The 19,806-nt window shown below is 43.9% G+C and overlaps 1 protein-coding gene across 1 annotated transcript in view; it reads right to left on the bottom strand.

Moving 5' to 3' along the window:
- The window catches only part of LOC110530871 (PDZ domain-containing protein GIPC1), a 42,869-nt gene extending 23,114 nt beyond the window's left edge, over positions 1–19,755 (bottom strand). The window contains exon 1 of the mRNA XM_036986709.2: positions 18,839–19,755. Within this exon, the coding sequence (XP_036842604.2) occupies positions 18,839–19,111 (273 nt within the window). The 5' untranslated portion in view covers positions 19,112–19,755. The remainder of the gene's footprint in view (positions 1–18,838) is intronic.
- Positions 19,756–19,806: the final 51 nt, after the last annotated feature.

A 19,806-nucleotide genomic window follows, 5' to 3' on the forward strand; every position in this document is an offset into this window, starting at 1 on the left:
GACAGACAGACAGACAGACAGACAGACAGACAGACAGACAGACAGACAGACAGACAGACAGACTAATGAACAGGATCTGGGGAGGGAGAGACATTAATGTTGAGAGGTATTGATGAGATAAACTTCATATGAAATACTGATGAAACATATCAGTTCTATGAGAACACAACATAACACTGAACAAAAATATAAACGCAACATGCAACAATTTAAAATATTTTACTGAGTTACAGTTCATATAAGGAAATCAGTCAATGGAAATAAATTGGGCTCTAATCTATGGATTCCACATGACTGGGAATACAGATCTGCATCTGTTGGTCACAGATACCTTAATAAAGAGGTAGCGGTTTGGATCAGAAAACCAGTCAGTATCTGGTGTGACCATTTGTCTCATTCAGCGTGACACATCTCCTTCACATAGAATTGATCAGGCTGTTGATTGTGGCCTGTGAAAAGTTGTCCCACTCCTCTTCAATGGCTGGGTGAAGTTGCTGGATATTGGTGGGAACTGGAACACGCTGTCGTACACGTTGATCCAGAGCATCCCAAACATGCTCAATGTGTGAAATGTCTGGTGAGTATGCAGGTCATGGAAGAACTGGGACATTTTCAGCTTCCAGGAATTGTGTTCAGATCCTTGTGACATGGGGCCGTGCATTATCATGCTGAACATGAGATGATGGCGGTGGATGAATGGTACGACAATCAGCATATTAATTGCATGCTCCTTCAAAATTTGAGACATCTGTGGGATTGTGTTGTGTGACAATCCTGCACATTTTAGAGTTGTTTTTTATTGTCCCCAGCACAAGGTGCACCTGTGTAATGATCATGCTGTTTAATCAGCATCTGTTATGCCACAACTCTCAGGTGCACTTGAGAGAAATAAGCTTTTTGTGTGTATGGAAAATTTCTGGGATCTTTAATTTCAGCTCATGAAACATGGGACCAACACTACACATCAACGTGATTCCTATTTGTAAGAAGCATTTGTTTGTTACCCAGACCCCTGTTATACGCTGCTGCTACTCTTTGTTTATAATATATGCATAGTCAGTTTAACACTACCTACATGTACATATTACCTCAATTACCTCAATCTAAGCTAGATGCCCTCAATCTCACACAAATCATCAAGGAACCCACCAGGTACAACCCTAAATCTGTAAACAAGGGCACCCTCATAGACGTCATCCTGACCAACTGGCCCTCCAAATACAGCTCCGCTGTCTTCAACCAGGATCTCAGCGATCACTGCCTCATTGCCTGTATCCACTACGGATCCGCAGTCAAACGACCACCCCTCATCACTGTCAAACGCTCCCTAAAACACTTCTGCGAGCAGGCCTTTCTAATCAACCTGGCCCGGGTATCCTGGAAGGATATTGACCTCATCCCGTCAGTTGAGGATGGTCATTCTTTAAAAGTAACTTCCTCACCATTTTAGATAAGCATGCTCCGTTCAAAAAATGCAGAACTAAGAACAGATATAGCCCTTGGTTCACTCCAGACCTGACTGCCCTCGACCAGCACAAAAACATCCTGTGGCGGACTGCAATAGCATCGAATAGTCCCCGCGATATGCAACTGTTCAGGGAAGTCAGGAACCAATACACGCAGTCAGTCAGGAAAGTCAAGGCCAGCTTCTTCAGGCAGACATTTGCATCCTGTAGCTCTAACTCCAAAAAGTTCTGGGACACTGTAAAGTCCATGGAGAACAAGAGCACCTCCTCCCAGCTGCCCACTGCACTGAGGCTAGGTAACACGTAACACGGTCACCACCGATAAATCCATGATTATCGAAAACTTCAACAAGCATTTCTCAACGGCTGGCCATGCCTTCCTCCTGGCTACTCCAACCTCGGCCAACAATCCCCCCCCCCCCCCCCCCCCCGCAGCTACTCGCCCAAGCCTCTCCAGGTTCTCCTTTACCCAAATCCAGATAGCAGATGTTCTGAAAGAGCTGCAAAACCTGGACCCGTAAAAATCAGCTGGGCTTGACAATCTGGACCCTCTATTTCTGAAACTATCCTCCGCCATTGTCGCAACCCCTATTACCAGCCTGTTCAACCTCTCTTTCATATCGTCTGAGATTCCCAAGGATTGGAAAGCTGCCGCAGTCATCCCCCTCTTCAAATGGGGAGACACCCTGGACCCAAACTGTTATAGACCTATATCCATCCTGCCCTGCCTTTCTAAGGTCTTCGAAAGCCAAGTTAACAGACAGATCACCGACCATTTCGAATCCCACCGTACCTTCTCCGCTATGCAATCTGGTTTCAGAGCTGGTCATGGGTGCACCTCAGCCACGCTTAAGGTCCTAAACGATATCATAACAGCCATCGATAAGAGACAATACTGTGCAGCCGTATTCATCGACCTGGCCAAGGCTTTCGGCTCTGTCAATCACCACATTCTTATCGGCAGACTCAACAGCCTTGGTTTCTCAAATGACTGCCTCGCCTGGTTCACCAACTACTTCTCAGACAGAGTTGAGTGTGTCAAATCGGAGGGCCTGTTGTCCGGACGTCTGGCAGTCTCTATGGGGGTGCCACAGGGTTCAATTCTCGGGCCAACTCTTTTCTCTGTGTACATCAATGATGTTGCTCTTGCTGCGGGTGATTCTCTGATCCACCTCTACGCAGACGACACCATTCTGTATACTTCTGGCCCTTCTTTGGACACTGTGTTAACTAACCTCCAGACGAGCTTCAATGCCATTACAACACTCCTTCCGTGGCCTCTAACTGCTCTTAAATGCAAGTAAAACTAAATGCATGCTTTCCAACCGATCGCAGCGATCACCTGCCCGCCCGCCCAGCATCACTACTCTGGACGGTTTTGACTTAGAATATGTGGGCAACTACAAATACCTAGGGGTCTGGTTAGACTGTAAACTCACCTTCCAGACTCACATTAAACATCTCCAATCCAAATCTAGAACCGGCTTCCTATTGCACAACAAAGCATCCTTCACTCATGCTGCCAAACATACCCTCGTAAAACTGACCATCCTACCGATCCTTGACTTCGGCGATGTCATTTACAAAATAGCCTCCAACACTCTTCTCAACAAATTGGATGCAGTCTATCACAGTGCCATCCGTTTTGTCACCAAAGCCCCATATACTACCCACCACTGCGACCTGTATGCTCTCGTTGGCTGGTCCTCACTACATATTCGCTGCCAAACCCACTGGCTCCAGGTCATCTATAAGTCTTTGCTAGGTAAAGCCCCGTCTTATCTCAGCTCACTGGTCACCATAGCAGCACCCACCCGTAGCACGCGCTCCAGCAGGTATATTTCACTGGTCATCCCCAAAGACTAATCCTCCTTTGGCCGCCTTTCCTTCCAGTTCTCTGCTGCCAAAGACTGGAACGAATTGCAAAAATCACTGAAGCTGGAGACTCACATCTCCCTCACTAACTTTAAGCATCAGCTGTCAGAGCAGCTCACAGATCACTGCACCTGTACATAGCCCATCTGTAAATAGCCCACCCAACTACCTCATCCCCATATTGTTATTTATTTTTTTGCTCCTTTGCACCCCAGTATCTCTACTTGCACATTCACCTTCTGCACATCTATCACTCCAGTGTTTAATTGCTAAATTGTAATTATCGCCATTATGGCCTATTTATTGCCTTACCTCCCTAATCTTACCTTATTTGCACACACTGTATATAGACATTTCTATTGTATTATTGACTGTATGCTTGTTTATCCCATCTGTAACTCTGTGTTGTTGTTTGTGTCACACTACTTTGCTTTATCTTGGCCAGGTCGCAGTTGTAAATGAAGAACTTGTTCTCAACTGGCCTACCTGGTTAATAAAGGGTTAGGGTTATATATATATATAAATACCTGGTTAAATAAAGGGTTAGGGTTATATATATAAATACCTGGTTAAATAAAGGGTTAGGGTTATATATATAAATACCTGGTTAAATAAAGGGTTAGGGTTATATATATATAAATACCTGATTAAATAAAGGGTTAGGGTTATATATATAAATACCTGGTTAATAAAGGGTTAGGGTTATATATATAAATACCTGGTTAAATAAAGGTGAAATAAAATAAATAAATAAAGGTAAGACAAGTGTGATGTCAACATGCTAACAGAGGTAAGACAAGTGTGATGTCAACATGCTAACAGAGGTAAGACAAGTGTGATGTCAACATGCTAACAGAGGTAAGACAAGTGTGATGTCAACATGCTAACAGGGGTCAGACAAGTGTGATGTCAACATGCTAACAGAGGTAAGACAAGTGTGATGTCAACATGCTAACAGAGGTAAGACAAGTGTGATGTCAACATGCTAACAGGGGTAAGACAAGTGTGATGTCAACATGCTAACAGGGGTCAGACAAGTGTGATGTCAACATGCTAACAGAGGTAAGACAAGTGTGATGTCAACATGCTAACAGGGGTAAGACAAGTGTGATGTCAACATGCTAACAGAGATAAGACAAGTGTGATGTCAACATGCTAACAGAGGTAAGACAAGTGTGATGTCAACATGCTAACAGGGGTAAGACAAGTGTGATGTCAACATGCTAACAGAGGTAAGACAAGTGTGATGTCAACATGCTAACAGAGGTAAGACAAGTGTGATGTCAACATGCTAACAGAGGTAAGACAAGTGTGATGTCAACATGCTAACAGAGGTAAGACAAGTGTGATGTCAACATGCTAACAGAGGTAAGACAAGTGTGATGTCAACATGCTAACAGGGGTAAGACAAGTGTGATGTCAACATGCTAACAGAGGTAAGACAAGTGTGATGTCAACATGCTAACAGAGGTAAGACAAGTGTGATGTCAACATGCTAACAGGGGTAAGACAAGTGTGATGTCAACATGCTAACAGAGGTAAGACAAGTGTGATGTCAACATGCTAACAGAGGTAAGACAAGTGTGATGAAAACCAATTTCATCCATTTTAGAATAAGGTTATAACATAACAAAATGGGGAAAAGTCAAGGGGTCTGAATACTTCCCAAATGCACTGTATGTGCATATCTGCCTCAAATACCTCGTACCCCTCGACTCAGTACTGGTAATTACTGAATTACTGTCTGACTGAATTAAGGTGACGATTAATTTTGACTGCTGATTGATGTAAAATATTACTAGGTCTTTAAGAGTTTATTCGGAAGATAACAGCTCTATAAATATTATTTTGTGGTGCCCCGACTCTCTAGTTAATTACATTTACATGATTAGCTCAATCAGGTAATATTAATTACGGAGAAAGGATTTTATAGAATTGCATGTCATATCACTTAATCCTTCATAGCCAAAGACACAACACTTGGCACACCTGTATTTGGGGAGTTATTTTCTTGCTTCCATTCAGCCACAAGAGCGTTAGTGAGGTCGGGAACTGATGTTGGGTGATTAAGGCCTGGCTCGCAGTCGGCGTTCCAATTCATCCCAAAGGTGTTCGATGGGGTTGAGGCCCGAAACATGACAGACGATTTTTATTCGCTATGCGCTTCGGCGCTGTCCCGCTCAGCGCCGTCCCACTCAGTGCAGTCCCGTTCTGTGAGCTTGTGTGGTCTACCACTTCGCAGGCTGAGCCGTTGTTGCTCCAAGACGTTTCCACTTCACAGTAACAGCACTTACAGTTGACCGGGGGGCAGCTCTAGCAGGGCGGAAATTTGATGAACTGACTTGTTGGAAAGGTGCCATCCTATGACTGTGCCAAAGTCACTGAGCTCTTCAGTAAGACCATTCTATTGCCAATGTTTGTCTATGGAGATTGCATGGCGGTGTGCTCGATTTTATACACCTGTCAGCAACGGGTGAGCCTGAAATAGCTGAATCCACTAATCCGAAGGATTATATATATAATCTAACTAACTGAATACTGTATATAACTAACTGAATACTGTATATAACTAACTGAATACCGATATAACTTGTTTAAGGAATTTTGTTGCTTCTTCTCATGAGAAAACCATGGAATATTTCTAATGGCTGACCTAGATGTGCAATGCCATGCTGACGTGACAGATGCTGTGTTAATTTGCCCAGCCAAGATGAAGGAAGTTCAGGTGAATCTGATCATTCATTGACCGACTGTCTTACTGCGTGACTGACTGACTGACTTTCTGTCTGTCTGACTGACTGTCTGACTGCGTGACCGACTGTCTTACTGCGTGACTGACTGACTGTCTGTCTGTCTGTTTGACTGTCTTACTGCGTGACTGACTGACTTAATGCGTGACTGACTGACTTTCTGTCTGTCTGTTTGACTGCGTGACTGACTGTCTGTCTGACTGACTGTCTGTCTGACTGACTGTCTGACTGACTGTCTTTCTAACTGTCTGACTGACTGTCTGTCTGACTGACTGACTGTCTGTCTGACTACAATTTCTACAATGAACAACAATAGAAGTGCAACATTAAACCCTTTCTCCGATTTTACAGAGTTAAAAATATTCATATATGGAAATTCATTAGTCTCTAATCTATATATTTGACTGGGAATACAGATATGCTTCTGTTGGTCACAGATACCTTAATAAAAAGGTAGGGACGTGGATCAGAACCAGTCAGTATCTGGTGTGACCATTTGCCTCATGCAGCGCAACACATCTCCTTCACATAGAGTTGATCAGGCTGTTGATTGTGGCCTGTGGAATGTTGTTCCACTCCTCTTCAATGCCTATGTGAAGTCGCTGGATATTGGCGAGAACTGGAACACGCTGTCGTACACATCGATCCAGAGCATCCCAAACATGCTCAATGGGTGACATGTCTGGTGAGTATGCAGGCCATGGAAGAACTGGGACATTTTCAGTTTCCAGGAATTGTGTACCGATTTGAGACATGGGGCCGTGCATTATCATACTGAAACATGAGGTGATGGCGGCGGATGAATGGCACGACAATGAGCCTCAGGATCTCGTCTCTGTGCATTAAAATTGCCATAGATTAAAAATGCAATTGTGTTCGTCCAAACAATGCCGTACACGTCGTCTGCCATCTGCCCGGTACAGTTGAAACCGGGATTAATCCGTGAAGAGCACACTTCTCCAACCTGCCAGTGGGTAAGTATTTACAGTGTGAAGTTGCTGGTTATTGGTGGGAACTGGAACACGCTGTCGTACACGTTGGTAAGTATTCACCCACTGAAGTCGGTTACAACGCTGAACGGCAGTCCGGTCAAGATCCTGGTGAGGACGACGAACACAGATTAGCTTCCCAAGAGACGGATTCTGACAGTTTGCGTAGAGATTCTGTCCAGGTGGCTGGTCTCAGATGATCACAGTTCCATCAGCTGTCCAGGTGGCTGCTATTGCAGGTGAATAAGCTGGATGTGGACGTCCTGGGCTGGCATGGTGACAGATGGTCTGAGGCCGGTTGGACGTACTGACAAATTCGACTTTAGAGATGGCTTATGGTAGAGAAATTAACATTCAATTCTCTGGCAACAGCTCTGGTGGACATTCCTAGAGCCAGCATTCCAATTGCACGCTCCCTCAACTTGAGACTTCTGTGGGATTGTGTTGTGTGACAAAACTGCACATTTTAGAGTTGCCTTTTATTGTCCCCAGCACAAGGTGCACCTGTGTAATGATCATGCTGTTTAATCAGCTTCTGGATATGCCACACGTGTCAGGAGGATGGATTATCTTGTCAAAGGAGAAATGCTCACTAACAGGGATGTAAACAAATGTGTGCACAACATGTGAGTGGAATAAGCTTTTTGTCTGTATGAAACATTTCTGGGATCTTTTATTTCAGCTCATGAAACATGGAACTTGTCATGTTGCGTTTATATTTTGGTTTGGTATAACTTTCTGAATGACCATAGAGAGCTGTTAGGGTCATGTACTGTAGGTCTGGTGGTTGACAGGAAGAGCTGTTAGGGTCATGTACTGTAGGTCTTGTGGTTGGCAGGAAGAGCTGTTAGGGTCATGTACTGTAGGTCTGGTGGTTGACAGGAAGAGCTGTTAGGGTCATGTACTGTAGGTCTGGTGGTTGACAGGAAGAGCTGTTAGGGTCATGTACTGTAGGTCTGGTTGTTGACAGGAAGAGCTGTTAGGGTCATGTACTGTAGGTCTGGTGGTTGACAGGAAGAGCTGTTAGGGTCATGTACTGTAGGTCTGGTGGTTGACAGGAAGAGCTGTTAGGGTCATGTACTGTAGGTCTGGTGGTTGACAGGAAGAGCTGTTAGGGTCATGTACTGTAGGTCTGGTGGTTTTCAGGGAATACAGCCCGTCAGCATTAAGTCCGGTTGATCATTGACATGGATGCTCTGTGCTTCAGAATGAGTAATGCCTACATGATGATCATTATGATAATGACACAAATAAAACGCTTCAGGAAAAGGGACATTTATTTGGACCAGGAGTTTTTCTTTCTGACTATAGAAACAAAACATCACTGGATAAAGAACTTTATGAAGGGGACAGGAGTTTTTCCTTCCGACTATAGAAACAAAACATCCCTTGATAAAGACCCTTATGAAGGGGACAGGAGTTTTTCCTTCCGACTATAGAAACAAAACATCACTGGATAAAGAACTTTATGAAGGGGACAGGAGTTTTTCCTTCCGACTATAGAAACAAAACATCCCTTAATAAAGACCTTTATGAAGGGGACAGGAGTTTTTCCTTCCGACTATAGAAACAAAACATCCCTTGATAAAGACCTTTATGAAGGAGCCAGGAGTTTTTCTCAGTCAGGTGTGTCACAAAGAGGTTGTATTCAGGTGACATAGTCACCTCAACCTATTCCTTCCTGTCTGTGACATCACACCCCAACCTCTGAGCAGCCAATGGGAGCTCTACGTCTCAACCTTGTTTACGTCTCACCCGCTGTGTGCAACCCTTCTATCCCCTTGGCTGGTGAACAACTACTTAATCAACTGAACCCCTTTCACCAAAATCACGGCTAAGCTCACAACTGAGCTGTCTGTCTGAGCTCTGTCTGTCTGAGCTCTGTCTGTCTGTCTGTCTGTCTGTCTGCCTGTCTGTCTGGCTGCCTGTCTGTCTGTCTGCCTGTCTGTGCTCTGTCTGTCTGTCTGTCTGTCTGCCTGCCCGCCCGCCCGCCCGCCCGCCCGCCCGCCCGCCCGCCCGCCCGCCCGTCCGCCCGTCCGTCTGTCTGTCTGATCCTAACTAAACACATTCTATGTTGCTGTTCAGACCTGGTGCATATAGATGTAGGATCTTAATTTGAGCCAGTTTGCTGTAGCAGGAAAATAATCCTGCAGCAACAGGAAATGTGAGTTATTATGTGGATTATAATTAATGGACATTACACACTTTAGAAACCCTTTTAACCCTTGAATACACTACAAGTTTGAATTTCCTGCTCTACAGGAAACTTGTCAGCCGTAAAAGAGTGATCAAATGAAGATCCTCCATCTGTATTTCAGACGAACACACACTTTCACACAGTGTTATTTGAGCAAATAGCATTATAAGGACATTTCATTTGATAATCAGTAAATTATCCAGACATATGACAGCGTAAGGGAAACAGATAATATGACCGCTGGTCTCCTCTAGATCAGTCTACTTACACAACATCTACTTGATAGTGTACTCAGTCTGTATTCTTTCACAGTAAAGCTTGAAATTACTCTGAGAGGCCTGGGCTACATGCACAAACACCAGGTCTCTCAGTATTAACACCAGGTCTCTCTCAGTGTTAACACCAGGTATCTCAGTATTAACACCAGGTCTCTCAGTATTAACACCAGGTCTCTCTCAGTATTAACACCAGGTCTCTCTCTCAGTATTAACACCAGGTCTCTCTCAGTATTAACACCAGGTCTCTCTCAGTATTAACACCAGGTCTCTCTCAGTATTAACACCAGGTCTCTCTCAGTATTAACACCAGGTCTCTCTCAGTGTTAACACCAGGTATCTCAGTATTAACACCAGGTCTCTCTCAGTATTAACACCAGGTCTCTCAGTATTAACACCAGGTCTCTCTCAGTATTAACACCAGGTCTCTCTCAGTATTAACACCAGGTCTCTCTCTCTCTCTCTCTCAGTATTAACACCAGGTCTCTCTCTCAGTATTAACACCAGGTCTCTCTCAGTATTAACACCAGGTCTCTCTCAGTATTAACACCAGGTCTCTCTCAGTATTAACACCAGGTCTCTCTCAGTATTAACACCAGGTCTCTCTCAGTATTAACACCAGGTCTCTCTCTCAGTATTAACACCAGGTCTCTCTCTCTCTCTCAGTATTAACACCAGGTCTCTCTCTCAGTATTAACACCAGGTCTCTCTCAGTATTAACACCAGGTCTCTCTCTCAGTATTAACACCAGGTCTCTCTCTCAGTATTAACACCAGGTCTCTCTCAGTATTAACACCAGGTCTCTCTCTCAGTATTAACACCAGGTCTCTCTCAGTATTAACACCAGGTCTCTCTCAGTATTAACACCAGGTCTCTCTCAGTATTAACACCAGGTCTCTCTCTCAGTATTAACACCAGGTCTCTCTCTCTCTCAGTATTAACACCAGGTCTCTCTCAGTATTATCACCAGGTCTCTCTCAGTATTAACACCAAGTCTCTCTCTCAGTATTAACACCAGGTCTCTCTCTCAGTATTAACACCAGGTCTCTCTCAGTATTAACACCAGGTCTCTCTCAGTATTAACACCAGGCCTCTCTCAGTATTAACACCAGGTCTCTCTCAGTATTAACACCAGGTCTCTCTCTCAGTATTAACACCAGGTCTCTCTCTCTCTCAGTATTAACACCAGGTCTCTCTCAGTATTATCACCAGGTCTCTCTCTCAGTATTAACACCAGGTCTCTCTCTCAGTATTAACACCAGGTCTCTCTCAGTATTAACACCAGGTCTCTCTCAGTATTAACACCAGGTCTCTCTCTCAGTATTAACACCAGGTCTCTCTCAGTATTAATGCCAGGTCTCTCTCTCAGTATTAACACCAGGTCTCTCTCAGTATTAACACCAGGTCTCTCTCAGTATTAACACCAGGTCTCTCTCAGTATTAACACCAGGTCTCTCTCTCAGTATTAACACCAGGTCTCTCTCTCTCTCAGTTTTAACACCAGGTCTCTCTCAGTATTATCACCAGGTCTCTCTCAGTATTAACACCAGGTCTCTCTCTCAGTATTAACACCAGGTCTCTCTCTCAGTATTAACACCAGGTCTCTCTCAGTATTAACACCAGGTCTCTCTCAGTATTAACACCAGGTCTCTCAGTATTAACACCAGGTCTCTCTCAGTATTAACACCAGGTCTCTCTCAGTATTAACACCAGGTCTCTCTCAGTATTAACACCAGGTCTCTCTCTCAGTATTAACACCAGGTCTCTCTCTCAGTGTTAACACCAGGTCTCTCTCAGTATTAACACCAGGTCTCTCTCAGTATTAACACCAGGCCTCTCTCAGTATTAACACCAGGTCTCTCTCAGTATTAACACCAGGTCTCTCTCAGTATTAACACCAGGTCTCTCTCTCAGTATTAACACCAGGTCTCTCTCAGTATTAACACCAGGTCTCTCTCAGTATTAACACCAGGTCTCTCTCAGTATTAACACCAGGTCTCTCTCAGTATTAACACCAGGTCTCTCTCAGTATTAACACCAGGTCTCTCTCAGTATTAACACCAGGTCTCTCTCAGTATTAACACCAGGTCTCTCTCAGTATTAACACCAGGTCTCTCTCAGTATTAACACCAGGTCTCTCTCTCAGTATTAACACCAGGTCTCTCTCTCTCTCTCAGTATTAACACCAGGTCTCTCTCTCAGTATTAACACCAGGTCTCTCTCAGTATTAACACCAGGTCTCTCTCTCAGTATTAACACCAGGTCTCTCTCTCAGTATTAACACCAGGTCTCTCTCAGTATTAACACCAGGTCTCTCTCAGTATTAACACCAGGTCTCTCAGTATTAACACCAGGTCTCTCTCTCAGTATTAACACCAGGTCTCTCTCTCAGTGTTAACACCAGGTCTCTCTCAGTATTAACACCAGGTCTCTCTCAGTATTAACACCAGGTCTCTCTCAGTATTAACACCAGGTCTCTCTCAGTATTAACACCAGGTCTCTCTCAGTATTAACACCAGGTCTCTCTCAGTATTAACACCAGGTCTCTCTCTCAGTATTAACACCAGGTCTCTCTCAGTATTAACACCAGGTCTCTCTCAGTATTAACACCAGGTCTCTCTCAGTATTAACACCAGGTCTCTCTCAGTATTAACACCAGGTCTCTCTCAGTATTAACACCAGGTCTCTCTCAGTATTAACACCAGGTCTCTCTCAGTATTAACACCAGGTCTCTCTCAGTATTAACACCAGGTCTCTCTCAGTATTAACACCAGGTCTCTCTCTCAGTATTAACACCAGGTCTCTCTCTCTCTCTCAGTATTAACACCAGGTCTCTCTCTCAGTATTAACACCAGGTCTCTCTCAGTATTAACACCAGGTCTCTCTCTCAGTATTAACACCAGGTCTCTCTCTCAGTATTAACACCAGGTCTCTCTCTCAGTATTAACACCAGGTCTCTCTCAGTATTAACACTAGGTCTCTCTCAGTATTAACACCAGGTCTCTCTCAGTATTAACACCAGGTCTCTCAGTGTTAACACCAGGTCTCTCAGTATTAACACCAGGTCTCTCTCAGTATTAACACCAGGTCTCTCTCTCAGTATTAACACCAGGTCTCTCAGTATTAACACCAGGTCTCTCAGTATTAACACCAGGTATCTCAGTATTAACACCAGGTCTCTCAGTATTAACACCAGGTCTCTCTCAGTATTAACACCAGGTCTCTCTCAGTGTTAACACCAGGTATCTCTCAGTGTTAACACCAGGTCTCTCAGTATTAACACCAGGTCTCTCTCAGTATTAACATCAGGTCTCTCTCAGTATTAACACCAGGTCTCTCTCAGTATTAACACCAGGTCTCTCAGTGTTAACACCAGGTCTCTCAGTATTAACACCAGGTCTCTCTCAGTATTAACACCAGGTCTCTCTCTCAGTATTAACACCAGGTCTCTCAGTATTAACACCAGGTCTCTCAGTATTAACACCAGGTATCTCAGTATTAACACCAGGTCTCTCAGTATTAACACCAGGTCTCTCTCAGTGTTAACACCAGGTCTCTCAGTATTAACACCAGGTCTCTCTCAGTATTAACACCAGGTCTCTCTCAGTGTTAACACCAGGTCTCTCAGTATTAACACCAGGTCTCTCTCAGTATTAACACCAGGTCTCTCTCAGTATTAACACCAGGTCTCTCTCAGTGTTAACACCAGGTCTCTCAGTATTAACACCAGGTCTCTCTCAGTATTAACACCAGGTCTCTCAGTGTTAACACCGGGTCTCTCTCTCAGTGTAGAAGAAAAGCACACTGTAATCCATTGACCAATAAAGTAAAGAAAACAAGTGTCATCTGTCCAAAGGAAGGAAGGCAGCTTGAATATTCAAACTTTAACCAAATGACTTGGTGAGCCCTAACCCTGGCTAATAGTACAGATAGGTAATGACACTATATATACAAAAGTATGTGGACACCCCTTGAAATTAGTGGATTCGGCTATTTCAGCTTCACCCGTTGATGACAGGTGTATAAAATGGAGCACACGGCCATGCAATCTCCATAGACAAACATTGGCAGTGTAATGGTCTTACTGAAGAGCTCGGTGACTGTGTGGCATCGTCATAGGATGCCACGTTTCCAACAAGTCAGTTTGTCACATTTCTGCCCTGCTAGAGCTGCCCCCCGGTCAACTGTAATTGCTGTTATTATGAAGTGGGAACGTCTTGGAGCAACAACGGCTCAGCCGTGAAGTGGTAGGCCACACGAGTAAAAAATCTTCTGTCCTCTGTTGCAACACTCACTACAGAGTTCCAAACTGCCTCTGGAAGCAACATCAGCACAATAACTGTTCGTCGGGAGCTTCATGAAATGGGTTTCCATGGCTGAGCAGCTGCACACAATGCCATGCGTTGGCTGGAGTGGTGTGAAGCAATTGGACTCTGGAGCAGTGTAAACGGGTTCTCTGGTGGGATGAACCACGCTTCACTATCTGGCAGTCCGACGGACGAATCTGGGTTTGGCGAATGCCAGGAGAACGCTACCTGCTCCAATGCATAGCCAACTGTAAAGTTTGGTGGAGGCGGAATAATGGTCTGGGGATGTTTTTCATGATTCGGGTCCCTTCGTTCCAGTGAAGGGAAATCTTAACGCTACAGCATACGATGACATTCTAGACGATTCTGTGCTTCCAACTTTGTGGTAACAGTTTGGGGAAGGCCTTTTCCTGTTTCAGCATGACAATGTCCCCGTTCAGAAAGCGAGGTCCATGCGAAAATGGTTTGTTGCGATCGGCATGGAAGAACTTGACTGGCCTGCACAGAGCCCTGACCTCAACCCCATCGAACACCAGGCCTAATCGCCCAACATCAATGCCCAACCTCACTAATGCTCTTGTGGCTGAATGGAAGCAAGTCTCCGCAGCAATGTTCCAACATCTAGGGGAAAGCCTTCCCAGAAGAGTGGAGGCTGTTATATCAGCAAAGGGGGGACCAACTGCAAATGAAAGCCCATAATTTTGGAATGAGATGTTCGAAGAGCAGGTGTCCACATACTTCTGGTCCTGTAGTGTAAACAGAGACCACAGCCCACCTGTAGGTACAACCCTAAAACCTCAGATACACCTGTGACTGGTGTTATCCCATCCAGTAAAACCTCAGATACAACTGTGACTGGTGTTATCCCATCCAGTAAAACCTCAGATACACCTGTGACTGGTGTTATCCCATCCAGTAAAACCTCAGATACACCTGTACACATCAGATACACCTGTGACTGGTGTTATCCCATCCAGTAAAACCTCAGATACACCTGTACACATCAGATACACCTGTGACTGGTGTTATCCCATCCAGTAAAACCTCAGATACACCTGTGACTGGTGTTATCCCATCCAGTAAAACCTCAGATACACCTGTACACATCAGATACACCTGTGACTGGTGTTATCCCATCCAGTAAAACCTCAGATACACCTGTACATGTCAGATACACCTGTGACTGGTGTTATCCCATCCAGTAAAACCTCAGATACACCTGTGACTGGTGTTATCCCATCCAGTAAAACCTCAGATACACCTGTGACTGGTGTTATCCCATCCAGTAAAACCTCAGATACACCTGTGACTGGTGTTATCCCACCCAGTAAAACCTCAGATACACCTGTACATGTCAGATACACCTGTGACTGGTGTTATCCCATCCAGTAAAACCTCAGATACACCTGTACACGTCAGATACACCTGCAAGACCTGAAAATAGTTGTCTAGCAATGATCCACAACCAATTTGACCGAGTTTGAAGAATGTTTAAAAGATTAATGAGCAAATGTCACACAATCCAGGTGTGCAAAGCTCTTAGAGACTCACCCAGAAAGACTCAACAGCTGTAATCGCTGCCAAAGGTGATTCTAACATGTATCGACTTATGGGAGTGAACACTTATAGCACCAGTCCAAAGTTTGGACACACCTACTCATTCCAGGGTTTTTCTGTATTTTTTTTACTATTTTCTACATTGTAGGATAATAGTGAAGATATCAAAACTATGAAATAACACATATGGAATCATGTAGTAAGTAAAAAAGTGTTAAATTAAAATATATTTTATGTTTTATATTCTTCAAAGTGGCCGCCCTTTGCCTTGATGACAGCTTTGCAAACTCTTGGCATTCTGTCAACCAGGGTTGATGAAATAAATTAGATATTTCTGTATTTCATTTTCAATACATTTGCTAAAATAACTAAATTTAAAAAACATGTTTTCACTTTGTTATTATGTGGTATTGTGTGTAGATGGGTGAGAGAAAAACAGATGATTAATCTATTTTGAATTCAGGCTGAAAAATGTGGAATAAGTCAAGGGGACTGACTACTTTCTAAAGGCTCTGTACTTTTAGGGGAATTTTTAAAATACTTTGAATATTATTCAGTTCCATGTTGGCTCTATGCCTGGAAATGCCCTTGTCTGGAGCAAAGGATCCCAATTTCAAACTCTCCAAAAAAAAGTGTTAAAAATTCTAAAAACGGACAATAATGGATATTAACTGAACAATGATCATATGTAGTTTCTTGCAATAGCCCCCTGTGACTTTAAATAATATTTCTCTCAAAACTGTGATTCCTACAAGATGTGTCCGTTGATTTGGTCAACTCTGTTATATTTTTCTAAAATCCTAAATTAATCAGGAATGAGCAAGGCCACCTATACCCTTAAGGACCCCTTAAGGGGGGAACAACTACTTCAAGGTCTCAGAGCGAGTGACGTCACCGATTGAAAAGCTATTAACGTGCACCACGGCTAACTAGCTAGCCATTTCACATCGGTTACATAAGCCTAATGTTTACTTTATAAATATTTTATGTTCTAAATCTAAAACGTGCTAAAATGCTAACGAATTTCATCGCGCTACAAAACAAAGCAAAAATAAGTTTGGAGATATGTATTACATATTTGAATAATCTAATATTAGAATTAAAACAATCAATGCCTTTAAACACTTGTTGGATAATTCAATTTGCATGCCTTTTGGGTGTGGTTCTGACGTAGTTGAAATAAATCCAGATCGTTGCATTTTATGGGGAAATTAGTACTAAAGTTGGGGGTTATTCTATCACATTTTTTATTTCACCTTTATTTAACCAGGTAGGCAAGTTGAGAACAAGTTCTCATTTACAACTGCGACCTGGCCAAGATTAAGCAAACCGGTTCGACACATACAACGACACAGAGTTACACATGGAATAAACACAACATACAGTCAATAATACAGTGGAAACAAGTCTATATACAATGTGAGCAAATGAGGTGAGATAAGGGAGTTAAAGGCAAAAAAAGGCCATGGTGGCGAAGTAAATACAATATAGCAAGTAAAACACTGGAATGGTAGTTTTGCAATGGAAGAATGTGCAAAGTAGAAATAAAAATAATGGGGTGCAAAGGAGCAAAATAAATAAATAAATTTAATACAGTTGGGAAAGAGGTAGTTGTTTGGGCTAAATTATAGGTGGGCTATATACAGGTGCAGTAATCTGTGAGCTGCTCTGACAGTTGGTGCTTAAAGCTAGTGAGGGAGATAAGTGTTTCCAGTTTCAGAGATTTTTGTAGTTCGTTCCAGTCATTGGCAGCAGAGAACTGGAAGGAAAGGCGGCAAAGAAAGAATTGGTTTTGGGGGTGACTAGAGAGATATACCTGCTGGAGCGCGTGCTACAGGTGGGAGATGCTATGGTGACCAGCGAGCTGAGATAAGGGGGGACTTTACCTAGCAGGGTCTTGTAGATGACAAGGTGGTCATGGTGTGACAGCTGATACTTTGGTCTATCAAAATCAAGACAAATATTTGTGGAAAGAAAGTTGAAATTGTCCCATCTTTTAAGAATTACTGAGTTTTAAAACAGGACATTTTTCTCTCAGCGTCATGTATAATAAACCAGGTGGTTCGAGCCCTGAATGCTGATTGGCTGAAAGCCAATGTATATCAGACCAAAAAAAGAATTTTTACTGTTCTAAATACTTTGGTAACCAGTTTATCATAGCAATAAGGCACCACGGGGGTTTGTGGTATATGGCCACTATATTGCGGCTATGGGGCAATATCCAGGTACTCTGTGTTGCGTCATGCTTAAGAACAGCCCTTAGCAGTGGTATATTGGCCATATACCAAACCCCCTCGAGCCTTATTGCGTAGCCCTTTCCTGCAGTCAAATGACCAAATCGCGCTCTTTTGACCTCATGGGTGGAATGATTCATTAAATATAGCATGAAGGGTGTGGGGTTCTGGCCGTGCTCGGACCTTGCGCCGCGGCCACTAAACTGGCCTGGCATTTGTTTGTATCTGTCTAGAACAGTGGTCACCACCCGGTCGATCGCAATCGACTGGTCGGTCTCCAAGGTAATCGACTGGTCGGTCTCCAAGGCAATCGACTGGTCGGTCTCCAAGGCAATCGACTGGTCGGTCTCCAAGGCAATCGACTGGTCGGTCTCCAAGGCAATCGACTGGTCGGTCTCCAAGGCAATCGACTGGTCGGTCTCCAAGGCAATCGACTGGTCGGTCTCCAAGGCAATCGACTGGTCGGTCTCCAAGGCAATCGACTGGTCGGTCTCCAAGGCATTCTAGTCGATCACCAAACATTTTAGTTAAAAAAACAACAACGATAAAGCCTCCTATTTGTACTATTCGTTTCGCGTTGTTAACGGCAGGTGCACTTGATTTAGCAGGCCACGCGCAGGGAAGGTACAGTGTTCCCATGTTGAAACATTTCACGAGTCTGAAGGTAGACTTCCGCCTCCGAGACAGGCCCAGAGAGCAAGTCAAGTGCATGTATCATACCGCTGGCCAGTGTTCCGATAAACTTCCGTTGTTATTATTATCGGATTGTGTCTTTGTTTAATATCGCTGAATATTTCACTTTCTCTGGTCATAGGAGTAACAACATGAATTAGTGCACGAGTCAGAAATAATGCAGTTCGACTTGAGTTTCGCCACCAGCTGGAAGACTGAAGTGTGATCATATATCTACATAATCTAAACGATCATTTCAAAATGGTCTGAGAAGAACAATTCAAGCATAGCCAATATGCAGTGATAATGTATTGGGCTTGTAGCCTGCTGCACAAAACTCACTGATAAAGAACTGTTTTAATTGGTGAATGTTGCGTAGGCTTCATCAAGTCATGTTTTTTTTAAATATCTGAGCGGTAGATCTCAGCTTGTATTTCACCTCAGAAATGGACCTTGACACAGAAAAGGTAGGTGACCACTGGTCTAGAACTACAAAAGTTGTTAAAAAAAACCTACCTCCGGTTGACTTAAATTGAACGTATCAGCTATTTTCCCGTAGAGTTCTTTGACGTTATTAAATCCCTCGATCCTTCCCGTGGGGCTGCCGTGGGCGAGCTGAGTGTGGAACACTAGTTTGGGCCGCCGGTTGGCAGGTGGCGGTGGGAGCCCCGCTCCGTTTACGGTCGACTTCACGGAGCGCCCACCGGTGTGTCCACCGACCTCCTCATTCTCCACCAGGTTCGAGCTCTCCCTCGACTTGTTCTTCTTTCGTCTCAGTCCTAAAGGCATCGTGTGGCGGCGTCAATAAATCTGTTTCTGGTCTGTTGATAAATCCGGTGGTCTGTCTGTCTGTCCGGTTAAAACATTGGAGTGGCTACCTCTTCCACAAATCCTCCTTCCTTCCGCCTTTACCTCGACTAAACTCGACTGACTATCCTTTATCCCCAGGTTCGACTTTGTTCTCCGACAGTGAGTAAGTTGTCAACCCAACACCTGACTCGATCATTAAACAGTAGGTAATATTCAACAGGTAGGTGACGACCGTGTGGCCCGGTGTCTTCCTTGTTCCACGGTCTCTCCGACTGTATAAAACACACAGGCTGCTCCGCGGTCAACAATAGCGACTCTGTCTCAATATGCTGTGCGGGGAAAGGAGGCTTGGTGGGGGCATAAAGATATGCGCCATAGACCCCGTGTTCTTTACTCGAAACAACACACATACAAATGACACATTTTGTTACTAAGTGCTTACAACTGTTACAACTGCTGCGTACAGCAATGTGTTGATTTTAACTCCCCTCGCCCTATAAGTATCTATTGTTTTATTAGCAAATCCTTAAAATGGATCATGTCAATTCATCTGGTTTTGACCTTTTTGTCCGTCCACGACCATTCTCTGACCTTCCCCCATTGGATTAATAAACACTATAAGACTCCAACCACCTGCTTCCTGTGTCTGCATCTGGGTCTCGCCTCGATAGGGA

The sequence above is a fragment of the Oncorhynchus mykiss genome, chromosome 8 (assembly GCF_057628025.1).
Source record: "Oncorhynchus mykiss isolate SJ-2025 chromosome 8, ASM5762802v1, whole genome shotgun sequence".
NCBI lineage: Eukaryota > Metazoa > Chordata > Actinopteri > Salmoniformes > Salmonidae > Oncorhynchus > Oncorhynchus mykiss.